Source organism: Uncinocarpus reesii, genomic scaffold (genome assembly GCF_000003515.1).
Source record: "Uncinocarpus reesii 1704 scaffold_2 genomic scaffold, whole genome shotgun sequence".
NCBI classification, from domain to species: Eukaryota; Fungi; Ascomycota; class Eurotiomycetes; order Onygenales; family Onygenaceae; genus Uncinocarpus; species Uncinocarpus reesii.
In genome coordinates this window covers 4,968,276-4,982,272 of record NW_003052499.1, presented here as the reverse complement: position 1 = coordinate 4,982,272, position 13,997 = coordinate 4,968,276, and the positions used below count along the sequence as shown (strand labels likewise).

Below are 13,997 nucleotides of genomic sequence, written 5' to 3'. Positions count from 1 at the left end.
AGAACCCCCAACCCTCAGCCTAAATGTCTCCGTCGCGCCCAACCTCCCCGCTCTCCTTGCAGCCGCTCTCCCCGTCCCCCTCGGACACTATATTCTGGCCATCGGATTTCGAAAGCGAGACGGATGACGCTTCTCGTGTTGCTAAACGAAGGAGAATTGAGCGCTTAGGTCGAGACTACTTAGAGGGAAAGCCGCTCTTTATCTTCAGTGCCACGCTCCAAGGGCCTTTCGAGGAGGGTTGGGTAAACCCATGGAAAAAGAGTCGGCGGCCACTGGCTACGAAGGACAAACATACTCAGCCATGCTCAGAAGCATCCCAAACCCACGGCGCTGCCGCCACCCCTGCTTCACGGGCCGACGAACGGTCGCTTCTTGTCTCCCCAGATTCCGGCGGCAAAGCGTGGAACTCACAGCAGCCACAGAGGCTTAGTGGCATAGATGCGGGCTACCAGGGGTCCGAACATCACACGAACGGTGCTGGGCGCACGTCCGGCTCACCTGCTGCGCCTAAACCTGGGCTGGCAAGCACACGCTCATCGGGAGACCGGCATCAATCCCGGCCGTCTCATACAATCGACACTGAATGGCTGAAGAGGGATCAAAAGACACTCGACTACCGCGCTATGAATCGACCGCGCTCGCCCAGCCCGACGCCTACTGCCCGGTCACTGAAAATCACCTCTCTTCCCTCTAAACCAGCCCAGACCACCGCTAGACTCTCCAGCAGGGAATTTGGTCCTTCCGTTCTCGGATCCGCTCACGCCCATGTGTCCGGGTTCACTCCAATCAATCATTCTCCTACACGGAAGCCAAAGGCCTCTATGGTTTCTGAGACAGCTAAGCCTGTGCCGAGGCCCAAACAGCAATCGAAACCAGCTGCCTCTGTCAATGTTGAATCCCAGCCACGGACCTCCCCTCCCGCGACAAAACCAATGCCCCACAAACCCAAGCTTTCCAATATAAATGATAATCCCAAGACTAACACTGATACCGCACCTACTGCCGATCAGATAGTGGATCCAAGGGACATACATTCTCGTGATGCTGCAATATCTGACTCGTTTCAATACCACCGAGTCACAGGCGCACCTCGCGGTGCTAAACAAAAAAAGATCGTAAGCAAAGTCACAAAGTTAGAATCTGGTACCCGCCTACACCAGAAGCCGACCGAGCAAAAGACAGGGCTAAAGAAACCCAGCCCACAACTGCAGCTGAACACGACTATGGATCCTCTGATGCCTGAGTCGCATGAGGCTCAAGATCAGGGCTCAACTACGACAATAGCCAACCTGCCATCTGCGCAGATAGTACCCGACCAGCCAACTTTTCAAAATCAATTAATTTCTCTTTACTCGACCGAATACCTGGCTACTAACGGAATGATAGTTAGTCCATCTAAAGACAGTCTTAATCAGTGGTCAACCCAGGCGGCAGTTGCAATCGCGCAAAAGTCGCTCCAAGATGACCTTACAAGCCCGAACACGTTGGAGGGCGATAAAGGTCAAGATTTATCGGCGAAATCGCCCAAGGATCTGACCAGGAAGGTCATGCCTGACCAAATCAAGCCTTTTCAATCCTTCAGCACGCCTCAACCGCAAAATAGCTCCAGTGGTGATCCCCCAACATGCCAGGGACAAACCAGCACCCAGGCTATGATCAACGGTATTTCTCCGTATAAATTCAGCACCGAGAAAAAAGTTCAATTCGGCGACAGGTCAAACGACGGAGAAGCCCGTGCCCATAAACAGCATGAATTGGTGGAATGTGAGCAGCGTAGGTGTTCCGCAAGCCCTCAAGAACCAGAAGCCACTCGGCCTACATCCGCTCGCTCGAATGAAGGGCCTACAACTACTCTACCTGTTGCTCTTGGTGAAAACTTCTCCGTTGAGTCCACGGGGACCGCCCTCCCATTTACCCTAACGGCCTCGACGAACGAGACACGGCAGCAGGATGGCCAAGGTTTCATTGCCGGGTTTGACAACTTTGATCTCGACCAGGCGATAGCAGATGCAGGTAGCTTTCTCCAAAGTTGGGAGCTCCATGCAGATATAAGTTTTAAAACAGATAGATCCGGTGCAACTTCGATAGGACAGCCGGCTCGCTCTATTTTACGTGCAAATTCGGCGCGAAATCCTTGAAAGAAGTTAGGAAGTGGTCGTGTGACGGTTTTTGTTAAGCTGAGGAAAGCGAGAGAGCTCGAGTGTTTTAAGATGTGATTGGGGAGGCGCCCGAGAGCAACACCACAACTGTACGGAGAGGTTATTTTGTATGCATACATATTTGCTGAGTAGACCAGGATTTTGAATACTGGTTCAAAACGCTTACTTGGACTTGAATTGACTCTTCATTCATGAGCAGTCAATGCAAAGGATAGAAACTGAATTTTTCATACACATGGAGATAATAAAAAAGTTGCAAAATCCCCTGAACATTCAACAAAATAGGGGTCAAAAAGGAGAAAACAATCCTTGGCAGTGATCATGTGAACGAGTCTTGGGGCTAGGCCGAAAATAGATTAGCTAGTTACCTAGCTAACTAGCACATGGCGGCATCACTCAAGGGCAGTTCGATGTCATGGTTCCGTGACCAGATCAATGTCGCCAACTCCTTCCACCTAGTGTGCCTGTTGAGGATATGGCATTGACTTCGGTACGCGAGATCTCTGCAATCCGTCTCCAAACTACTCTAATTGAAATAGTGGAAAGCATTCAATTTCTTTGAAGTTTCTGAGGTTCATATCCCGGAGGGGCCATCTATCTTCACAGTAAGTGCCGTTTACCTATCCTAGCCAACAACATCATCAAACATTAACTCTTAATAGGCTGATGTTAGCTGCGTATGCACAGGATCCGATAACCTCTTCCTCGGTACTACAGATGGGTTCATCCATATTCTCTCGCAGACCTTCAAGGTCATCCGTTCCTTCAAGGCTTACGATACGGGTTCAATCACGCACATGAAACAAATCGCCTCAACCTCATATCTAGTAACACTCAGTGAGGATTTATCGAACGATCCCGTTCTAAAAGTATGGGCTTTAAACGAAGCGGACAAGAAGACCGGCGATCCACGATGTTGTTCAACCAAGTCGGTGCATAATAAGAAGAGGCAATTTCCTGTTTCGGCGTTTGTCGTGTTGGACGATTTATGGCAGGTTGCTGTAGGGTTTGCGAATGGCTCTGTGACCCTTTTACGCGGAGATTTGATTCACGACCGAGGTGCGGAACAGCGAACGGTCTTTGAATCAGAGGAGCCAATAACTGGGTTGGAGGCGAAGCGGGGAGCTACGACAACGCTATTTATCGCTACTACTGGGCGGATACTGGCGTTAATAATTAGTGGGAAAGGCGACGGCCAACCTGCTCGAACGTTGGAAGACCTTGGATGCGGTGTGGGATGTATGTCCTTTGATAGGGATACGGGTGACATTCTGGTTGGGAGGGAAGATGCCATATACACCTACCGGACAAATGGTCGTGGCCCGAGCTTTGCATTCGATAGTCCGAAAACGTCAATTGACATCTTCAAGGACTATGTTGCTTTGGTTTGCCCGCCGCGCGTGCCGCTAGCCAAATCGGATGCTCTACGAAAATTCGGGGGTAGTCAGGTGGATGAGCTATTCAATACATCAACTTTTACGCTCCTTGAACCGGACCTGAAATTTGTCGCCCATTCTGAATCGATATCCTCCAAGGTCAAGAATATATTCCAGGAATGGGGAAATTTGTTTCTTGTTACTGTGGACGGCAAGGTATGGTAAATGCACCTATCATACTACCTATCTGACATTTAACCAGGTGTATCGATATCGTGAGAAAACCCTACAACAAAAACTGGAAATTCTATACCAAAGGAATCTCTATATTTTGGCGATCAACCTGGCCCAAAAGGCTGGCGTCGATACGTTACAACAGAATATCATTTTCCGCAAATATGGTGATTATTTGTATCAGAAAGGCGACTATGATACCGCGATGCAGCAATATCTCCGTGCGATAGATAATACAGAGCCATCCCAAGTCATCCGCAAGGTAGTTATACATGCGCCTGAGTATTGTGGTTTCTAGTGGTCTAAATTGCGTCACAGTTCCTTGACACGCAACGTATCCATAACCTTATCGAATACCTCGAAGAGCTCCATGACCATGAAACGGCCACGGCAGATCATACTACTCTTCTTTTGAATTGCTACGCGAAATTAAAAGACACCACTAAACTCGATTCGTTCATAAGGGCTCCTGGTGAATTAAAATTCGATTTGGACACGGCCATTGCGATGTGCAGACAGGGCGGCTATTTCGAGCAAGCGACCTATCTAGCGACGAAACACGGAGAGAATGATATGGTTGTTGACATTCTGATCGAAGACTCGAAAAACTACTCTGAAGCGTTACAGTTTATTTGGAGTCTTGAACCTAGCCTGGTACGTGTTGTCGCTATGGTTCATTTTTTCTCTAAAAAGTCTACTAAATAGCAGATAGGCTTATCCCAACCTCATGAAATATGCGCGAGTTTTGCTCGAACATTGCCCGCAACCGACTACGAAAATCTTCATCGACTATTATATGGGGAAGTATCAACCTAGGAGAAAGAAAGAGGCAGAAGTAATTAAGGATGAAAGGTCTCAGACTTCAGGGGGTCTTCAGAACCTAGCTTCACTTATACCTTTGCCGTATCTTAACGCATCCAGATCTGGAAATGCAAAGTCTTCGATTAGTGAGCCGCAAGTCGCAAACGAGGTAGAAGAGCCGCTTGTATATGACATCCCAAAGCCGAGAACAGCCTTCTCTTCGTTTGTTGATCACCCACAGGAGTTTATAATTTTCCTAGAGGCCTTGATCGAAAAACCTGAATTAAAGGAGGATGACAGGACTGACCTATATACCACATTATTTGAAATGTATCTGGACACCGCAAGCCGCAAGAAAGATCCTTCTGAGAAGCAAGAGTGGGAATCGAAAGCCAAACAGCTAATTAAAGGAAAGGATGTGAGTGAACGCAAGAAATACATGCATTTTCGAAAGGAAGCCCGCCAATCGCTGACCTGTTGTATAGATTCCTGTTTCTACTTCGAATGTTCTTTTGCTGTCGGACCTGTCCGGATTTCAAGAAGGGACAACCCTTGTTCGAGAACAACAAGCTTTGCGATCAGATATATTGCGGTCATACATCTCAGCTAAGGATACTCCCGGTGTAATCAAGGCACTGAGGAAATATGGACCTGAGGAGCCTCAACTATATATAGACGCACTTGCGTATTTCGCATCAAGCCCTAAAACCTTAGAAGAAGCTGGGGACGAGCTGAACACTGTTTTGAAACGGATTGACCGAGATGGATTAATGTCGCCGCTCCAGGTTATTCAGACCCTTAGCAACAGTGCAGTGGTCACGATGGGCATGATTAAGAAGTATCTCAGCGACAACATAGAACGGGATAGGAAGGAAATCTCAAACGTTGGTCTCCCCTAACCCAAGAGAGGCCTTGCCGTCATCACAAGTATTGGACCTAAATCTAACGTTGGCTTTAGAACCGCCGCCTCATCGCCAGTTACACCACCGAAACGGAGGCCAAACGCCAGGAAATCTCCGAACTAGGTGCCAAGCCCACCGTCTTTCAAGCCCGTCGCTGCTCCTCCTGCGGCGGCAACTTGGACCTTCCAACCGTACATTTTCTCTGTAAACACTCATTTCATCAACGCTGTCTGAACACCGTCGACGCGGATTTAGAGTGCCCGCTTTGTGGACCGCAGAATGCAACGATTAGAGCTATTCGAGAACGCCAGGTCAAGGCAGCGGATCAACACGAGCTTTTCCAAGCAGAACTACAGCGGAGCGGGGACCGATTTGGGCTTATCAGTGAGTTTTTTGGGAGAGGAGTAATGAAGCCTGGGAATCTCGAATAAGAAAATGCGCTCTCTTTTTCTAATCACAACGCTTGTGGAATGGCATTATCTTTTCCTTATCTCTGGATACCCTGGCGTTTATTTCATGACTCAAGGGAAGGTGTACTCCATTTTGGTGTGCTTTTTCCTTAATAAAGGGCTAAATATATGACTAACTATGCAAATAAACAGCTCTAACACTCATTTATGAAGAGAGCCACCAACCCTACGGAGTATTTATCGGGTTTGGCATTTATCATGGCGGTGTAGAAATAATGAAGGAAGTTGTAAAATTATCGCTACCCTCGGCTGGGTTAAAAATAACGATTAGCCCATGTCCAAATGTATGAAGAGATCCCGATAGCCATCGGTCAGGCAGCAGTGCATCTCGACGTGAATTATTATGTTCAACATTTTCTGATCTAAAAAAGCGGTCCGTATACATGCTGACCAGCTGCCAAGATTTGTTGATTGGTGGTTTGGCGCCAGGAGCTCGACGCTAATCCATATTAGGCTAGTTTGAAGCGTCTCTCTCTGATGGCCGTCTATTAATAACCCCAAACAATTGAACCTCAAGTCCTACATCCGACCGATGTAGGGCAACCACAGTCGCAATAATGACCGCGCACCGAGTCATCCAAGACTCAGATGAGTCTGAAGATGAGCTTGGTGATATCGCGACTCGAGGCGCTACACTGCAAGAATTGTCGCAAAATGCAGACGCGTCAGATGCGAAAGAGGATGATGACGGCCCCGCTTCAGACCGTGTTGACCCGGCGGGTGCGATTAATGATGTCCAACATAGTTCAAATCCAGAGCCTGACTATATAGTGGCTTGCGATGTATCTTTACATCATCAGAACATTCCCGAGCTGGGTGGTGACCAAGCTAATGGTATGAACGTACTTTCAATTTACTCAGATCATCCTCCCTGATTGATCTTTCTTCAATACGTATAGATATTAAAACCAATCTTTCGGCTGTGCACGAAGGAACAGGAGTCTCTGGCCCTGACTTGATTAATATGGTTGATCAGACGTCGCCCAAGATACAATTGAAAAGAAGCAAAACCATCGGGATATCAGAAGAGGTACATGATGCAAGCGACTCTAATATGAATAGAGTCAAACGCAGGAAAACGGCAGCTTTTGCGGATATCGCCCATTGCCACCACACAACTCCTGCAGTGGGATTTGGGAACCAGCTACCTGAAGCAGATAGCCAGGCTCATGCACCAACCCACAATAATACAATTTTGCCAGATGCCACCATAATTGAGCCTTCAGAACCACTTTTTGAGGTGGTGTCTCAAAACGAGGCAGATATTCCAATGAAACCTCATCGCGCCTTTGAGAAGTCGTTCCAAAATACCTCGAGTCGCCAAAAACCGATGCTTATACCCACTGACTCCCCCCACGACACCGAGCCAATGTCATCGACGACATTTGCACGCGCAAGGACAACTTGGACAAGCTATGATGCTCTGGCCCCAGCATCATCCGCCAATAGCGTAGACGAACTCGCACTACCCGTCTCCGTTCAGGTCACTGTGAATAAATACCATTTACAAGATAGAAGGACGCAGATTCAATCCAAGGATAATTCAAATACTGACCAAGATGACCCGCTCTCTGATGACTTTGGAGGTACGCCAATGGAAATGTATAGGCCAAGGCCATCTAGGTCAAGGGCTAAGAAGGAGGAGCTTGCTGGCGTCGATATTCACCATAATACGACAGAATACCTTCGGGGTGATTCCCCGCAAATCCCCCCACAGTTTCAGCTCAATGCAAACATAGAGTCAAAGGGGGGACCTTGGAATAATATGAGACAAGAAGAGACTCACGATCCAGAAGTCGACTATATGAAGCCAGCAAGGATAGAAAGCATCACCACTCCAGCGATTCAGTCTGAAGTACAGCCAGCCGATAAGCGTGTGGTTCCGGAGACTTCAGCTAAGGGACGCAAGCCAGCTGGAAAAAAAAAATTGAAGAGAGGGAAAACTACATCAGTCATTGTGCAAAAGGTGTTGGATCCGGATGTAGAAGACGATGTCATCTGGGTGGATGAGAGACCTGTTGTTCGTCCGCTAGAAAACGAAAAATGTATCAATCCGTCCAATGAGGACTTGCGCAACGGAAGCAAAGCTACAGCCGAACAAACTATCCAAAAAGCGGGGACTGTTATAGAAACTCCAACCGTTTCCATACAGCGCCCTGATATTGATATCAATCAGAATGCCACGGCGCCGAAAAAACGTGGCCGAAAACCAAAGAAAAAATCGGAAACTGTTGCAGTTGAAATACCGCCCATTAACCATGGTAATCAGGATAGAATCGAAGTGCCTATCGATGGTCTAGCATTCCACTCAGCTACTCTCAACGACACCACCCTTGAACGAGCTCAATCGATCGCATCAGACACAATGGACAAACCGATCGACGTCGAAGCCCAGGATGTGACTCACGAAAACGAAGCAGGTCAACTCCCCCTACCCGCCCTCGAACTAGTCTCAAACGCTGGAAAAGAAAACGAAAGCGCACAACCAAACGAACCACAACCGTCTTTCACGCCGAAGAAATCAGCAGAAAAAGGCCCAGACAAACATAGTCCGATAACAGTAAACAAACAGTTCTCCTACCGCGTCGGACTAAGTCGCAAAGCGAGAATCGCGCCATTGCTGAAGGTTATTCGAAAATAACCTTCGGCCCCTTTGTAGCAATAGAATGCTATAAGTGTTATGAAGAGATGATGCCGTGATGTGATGGATATGACGCCTAGTCATAGACTCATAGACCTAGAAAAGGCAGCTATTCTAGCCAGCTAGCCCCTTAGACTTAATGCCGATTCATTGGCGCCGACCTGCTTCCTTTGGGCTTGTTTTACCGTCTAGGTTTTAGCCTGTATTATATGTATGCATGTCATCTCTGTTGGCTTCCATGTATGTCAGATGTACGGAGTACGTACGGGGCATGGTCAATATATATACAAAGCACTCGTGTAGACAACAAATACCAAGATTCAGTCAATTTTCAACTCTCAAGCAACGCCGAGTAACACCCAGAAATCACTATTACCGTACTGCCGGGACGTCACAGCGGTACTACTATCGTATGATATCACAGATTTTTGGCTTCAGGAATATCAAAGAGTCAAAGTTAGGACTGGTAAGATTTTTAGTTTTCTATCAATATTCAAGGAGCAGACTTAGAATCAAACAATGAATGGTTTCGAGAGGGCCACTGTAACGAGAATCCCCGTAGAATATTGGTGTCAATTCCGTGCACGGCGCCTCAGCATAGTAGGGTTCATCCGATCCACGGACGATTCGAGGAGAAATTCATCAATTATTTTCATCGCTTTCTTCCTCGCCATCCTCAGACTCTCGCTCATCATGTTCCGCATGTTCATCACCCTCATTCTTGTCCTGATCATGCTCATCCTGACCTTCCCTATGGCCTTCGCGTTCGTGCTCCTCACTTTCAGAATCGTTATCCTCACCGTGATCGTGCTCAGGCTCATCTTCAAGGCTATTGTCCTCATCGTTATCGTCTAGATGTTCTTTATGATCGTCAGGTTGACCGTCTTCATTAGCAGGATCATTGTCAGGAAGTTGGTCATCTTTAGGCCCATCGATGACCTCCTGTTCTTCGCCGCTCTCCTGGTCGCCGTTCTCGGCCTCGTCGCCTTCGTGTAGTAACCTCCTTTCGTAACCATCGTACTCGGTGTCCGGGCATTTTTTGTGGTCATCGCATTTCTTGTCCTTGTTCTTATGCTTGTGTTTGTGTTTGTGCTTTTTCTTTTTCTGGCTGTCGACCTCGTCTGCATTGTCAACATCATCGCCATCCATTGCATACGGGTCACACTCGTTGTCCTTGTCCTTATCGCACTTCTTATGCTTATGCTTGTGCTTATGCTTTTTCTTCTTCTGGTTATCAACCTCATCAGTGTTGTCGAGATCATCATCACCATCCATTGCATACGAGTCGCATTCGTTGTCCTTGTCCTTATCGCACTTCTTATGCTTATGCTTGTGCTTATGCTTTTTCTTCTTCTGGCTATCGACCTCATCAGTGTTGTCGAGATCGTCCTCTTCCTCCATCATGTACGGGTCGCATTCATTGTCTTTGTCCTTGTCACATTTCTTATGCTTGTGCTTGTGCTTGTGCTTTTTCTTTTTCAGGCTGTCGACCTCATCTGCATCGTCAACATCGTCTTCCATTGCGTACGGATCGCATTCGTTGTCCTTGTCCTTATCGCATTTCTTATGCTTATGCTTGTGCTTGTGCTTTTTCTTCTTCAAAATGTCGACCTCGCTGATATCATCAGTCCCGTCATCCAAAACATAGGAGTCGCATTCATTGTCTTTGTCCTTGTGACATTTCTTATGCTTGTGTTTGTGCTTTTTCTGTTTCAGGCTGTCGACCTCATCGATATCATAAGTGTCGTCTTCCATGGGGTAAGCATCACATGTGCCCTCGTTCTTGTCACACTCCTTATGCTTATGCTTGTGCTTTTTCTTCTTCAGGATGTCGACCTCGTTGATATCGTCAGTATCGTCATCCATGGCATAGTGGTCACATTTGTCCTTGTCCTTTTTGCATTTCTTGTGCCTGTGCTTTTTCTTTCCTAGAATGTCGATCTCGTAATCATAACCGTAATCGTCATCCTTGCATTTACATTTTCTATGCTTGTGCTTCTTCTTCCCCAGAACGTCAATCTCATACTCGTCATCCTTGTCGTCTATAGGTTCACATTTGCATTCCTTGTGTTTGTGCTTTTTCTTCTCCAGAGCGTCGATGTCCTCTCCTTGAAAAAGACACTCTCCGGACGATTCTTGGCATCCCCACCCGCAATGCTCATAGCCATTACCACAAAAGCCATTTGCGCTGCAGCATTTGCCAAACTTGGAGCCGACACACGTGTATTCTTTGCCACAAGTGCCATCATTCGAGACGGGCTTTTGGCCAGGGCGGCGGTACGTGTCTGGATCTGTTTGACCAGGATATAAAGCGAACGAATCGTCGATCCAGCGGTACCAGTTAAACGGAGGATCGCCTAGACATTCGCCCAAAGTAACCGGTTTGTAATTGGATTCGTATAGGCGACGAAGCATGTGAACCGTTAGATTATACACCGTTTGTTCATGGACATCATGAGCAATAACAAGCATAGGACGACCGGTGGCCTCGTGCATTGCCATGGAATGATCAAACAAGTCTTTTGAGCGCTGGATTTGGTGTGGAGAAGCATTGTTATAGTCATCTGTGTCAACGTTGAAGTAAGAAACATGATAACCCAATTCATCCATATCAGCTAAGCAGCCTGATTGAACTGAGCATGCCGAGTAAGGAGGCCGCATATAAGTCGGGAAAGCTCCAAAAATATTAACAAGTACCATCTCCGTTTTAATCATCTGCTCGCGTCGTAAAGCGCTAGACATGTGGTCTAAATTCTGGTGTGACCATGTATGGCTCGCAATTTGATGCCCACTATCGTACATTCGTTGAACGATGTCACGCCAAGGGTAGCTGGGGTCATCAATGCTGCCTTTTCCCGAGTTGAAAGCAGTCACGAAAAATGTAGCTTTCGCGTCGTAAGAATCGAGAATGTCTAGAAGATCGTTTGTATAGACATTCGGACCGTCATCGTAAGTCAACGCGACGGTGTTTGGATTGACGCATTGGTAGATTGGAACAACTCCGTAAGGCACCTCACCGACCTTCGTACGAGGGATGCCTGCGGTACTATCGCCTTGCGGCCATTTCAAAGCATCACACCCACTGCCAAAATCAAACAAACAATCAGGAGCCTGGCAATATTCTGGGCCATGCCCGCAGTACCCTGAGATAAAGATTAGTCGCTACAATGGAGTGCTTGAGATAACAAACACATACCGTGCGAAGAGCAGCAGAGGCCTTCCTGGCAGGAGCCAAAATCAGGTCCGCAACGATTATAAGCACGTTTCTGATTCTCTGATTGCTTGCGAGCAGAGAATCCAGGAGGGGGCATTGGGGCTGGGAGGCGATGAGAAGGGAACTTCGGGAGAGAAGGCCATCTTGTCCCAGCTACGGTGGGTTTGCCGGTGACGATGATGGCATGACCTGCTACCACAGCAAGAAAAGATGGGAGAAGACGTTCCAGAAACATTATAGGAACGCTAAACACTGGGGAAAGAAAACAAAGGGCTTGAGAATGGGCGTCCTCTTATCTCCCAGCCAGAGCGACACGAACGAGAACTGGTCGAAGAAGAAGAGAAGAAGAAAGATGCCCTGATGGGGGACGGGTTAAAATAAGCAAAAGCAGGCCCGGGACTTTGGAAAGAGTGCCCGCGGTAGCAGGGAAACCACGACGGCTGGTTGGCAACTGCGTTCGTGAGGCTGGCAAGTGCGATGTAGCCAGAAGAAAGCACGAATGCGCATTGATAGACGGGCGAGAAGGAGCATACGGGCCCAATACATGAGTCGGAAGCGACCATGTTGAGCGAATATGTCCATGATGGATATAGTCTAAGTCAATACTAGCAGACAGGGACGCCGTACAGAACAACATCCATCAGAATCAAAAGACAATGCAGATGCCATCTCCTATAAGAAATAGAATTGGGAGCCGGGCGCATAATCCCTCCACACCCGAGTGCACGAAGGGCTATTAGTATTCGTGATATATTGACAGGATTGTACGTGTACGCAACGCTGATCGGGGACCTTAGCTAGATGGATAGTCAGTTCTATAGAGAAACGCGTTGTGAAATGGGGTACTTATAAAAAAAAAAAGGGCCGCTCTCCAGAGGAGAGCGGCAGAAGCACCGCAATGTGCCAAATCCACTGTGACCAGTCTATAACGACGCGTCCTCTCCAGGAAGCTTCCGCCGGTCGGCCATCTCGTCAAACCAAAGAGAAACAATTCTTAAGCGCAAACCTCTCTTTGACTCTTCGTCCATTTCAAGGGCATTTCGTTTGTGGTCGCTTGTCACAAAAAGTAGTAGGAGGTGGGAAAAAGGAAAAAGCAGACATCAAGCCAGATAAGCAAAAGCTTTAATCCTCACTCGAGAGAGGCTCCGGCATGACATATGCTTCCCCTATTTCTGTATCTCACTACAGGCTTTTCAACGGGACGATATACCCCAGCGCCAGGCTCCGGCACGCCCTAGTAAAATGGTACAGAGAAGGCCAGGTGTGAGAAGGTTACTCGAAACGACACTTTGCAAATGACCAACTTTTTACCCAGAGAAGGTCGACCGGCGGCGGAGCCACTGAAAATGACTCAGCATATTGTAGACAAGTGTCACAGTAACGGACGGCAGCTGAGTTGCGACAACAAAGCACACTCCAACAGGGCGCCAATCTCCGCATCAAGTAGTCACCGGGCTAAATTCAGCCTTTCCGTTCCACCTTTGTCTACCAAACCATTGTGATAATGGTACGTCCATCAGTCGAATTCAGCTCAACACTCGACGGCCTCAAGCCCCACAATCTGGGAAACCTCCAGCGTCTGTAAAGCAGTATCCTCGGAGACAAGTTTTTGTTTCCTCTCCTGAAAGCGGAGGGCAGTGCGAGGCGGACAAATAACATCTTCAAAAAACCGCATCCGTCTTCTCGGAGAGAGAAGGAGGTATCCCCGAAGAGATTCTTCGTAAATACCTATAAAGTCGACGTTCATCTCGATTTGCCAATGAGACGACTAACGTGGCAGATCCGGATACTCCTAAGAGAGATCTACGTCAGGGGTTGTTCGCCTGACATAGAATCCAGTGAGCTAGCTCCTATTGTTGAAATAGTTGGTCAAGGGGGTTGGGTTCGATGGCGGGGGCCCCAGGGAGTTTACCCCATATGGAGGTTCGAAATAAGCATGGGACAGACAGCCACGGCGAAGGGAAACCGTTGATACATCGATTATCCTCAGAAATCGATGCCAGCATAGCTCAAGAGGCTCAGGGGCCACTACCGGGCATGGAGATTAGCCCATCCGGAACAGAAAACTAGCCATGCAATCTTGACGGCATTTCCAAAAAGACTACCACTCAAGAAACCCAAAGTTACGCTAGCTAATAATGAGCACCTCGCTACGATTCCCGCTGCACCAGGCAACATAGAACCGGTTCCGGCAAGAATA

At 47.7% G+C, this 13,997-nt stretch overlaps 4 protein-coding genes across 4 annotated transcripts; 3 read left to right on the top strand and 1 right to left on the bottom strand.

Moving 5' to 3' along the window:
• Positions 1–23: 23 nt before the first annotated feature.
• UREG_04653 (uncharacterized protein) lies at positions 24–2,138 on the top strand (the record flags this gene model as incomplete). Its single annotated transcript, XM_002545090.1, has 1 exon — positions 24–2,138. The coding sequence occupies one exon, from the start codon at positions 24–26 to the stop codon at positions 2,136–2,138; it is 2,115 nt and encodes a 704-aa protein (XP_002545136.1).
• Positions 2,139–2,542: 404 nt separating this feature from the next.
• UREG_04652 (uncharacterized protein) lies at positions 2,543–5,903 on the top strand (the record flags this gene model as incomplete). The annotated part of the gene is made up of 8 exons (XM_002545089.1): positions 2,543–2,617; positions 2,699–2,764; positions 2,822–3,751; positions 3,798–4,031; positions 4,088–4,423; positions 4,482–4,988; positions 5,056–5,454; positions 5,529–5,903. 8 exons carry the CDS (start codon positions 2,543–2,545, stop codon positions 5,901–5,903), a joined length of 2,922 nt encoding a protein of 973 aa, XP_002545135.1.
• A 596-nt stretch (positions 5,904–6,499) lies between these two features.
• On the top strand, positions 6,500–8,583 carry UREG_04651 (uncharacterized protein; the record flags this gene model as incomplete). The annotated part of the gene is made up of 2 exons (XM_002545088.1): positions 6,500–6,776; positions 7,007–8,583. The coding sequence occupies 2 exons, from the start codon at positions 6,500–6,502 to the stop codon at positions 8,581–8,583; spliced, it is 1,854 nt and encodes a 617-aa protein (XP_002545134.1).
• Positions 8,584–9,225: 642 nt separating this feature from the next.
• Positions 9,226–12,032, bottom strand: UREG_04650 (uncharacterized protein; the record flags this gene model as incomplete). The annotated part of the gene is made up of 2 exons (XM_002545087.1): positions 9,226–11,726; positions 11,780–12,032. 2 exons carry the CDS (start codon positions 12,030–12,032, stop codon positions 9,226–9,228), a joined length of 2,754 nt encoding a protein of 917 aa, XP_002545133.1.
• Positions 12,033–13,997: the final 1,965 nt, after the last annotated feature.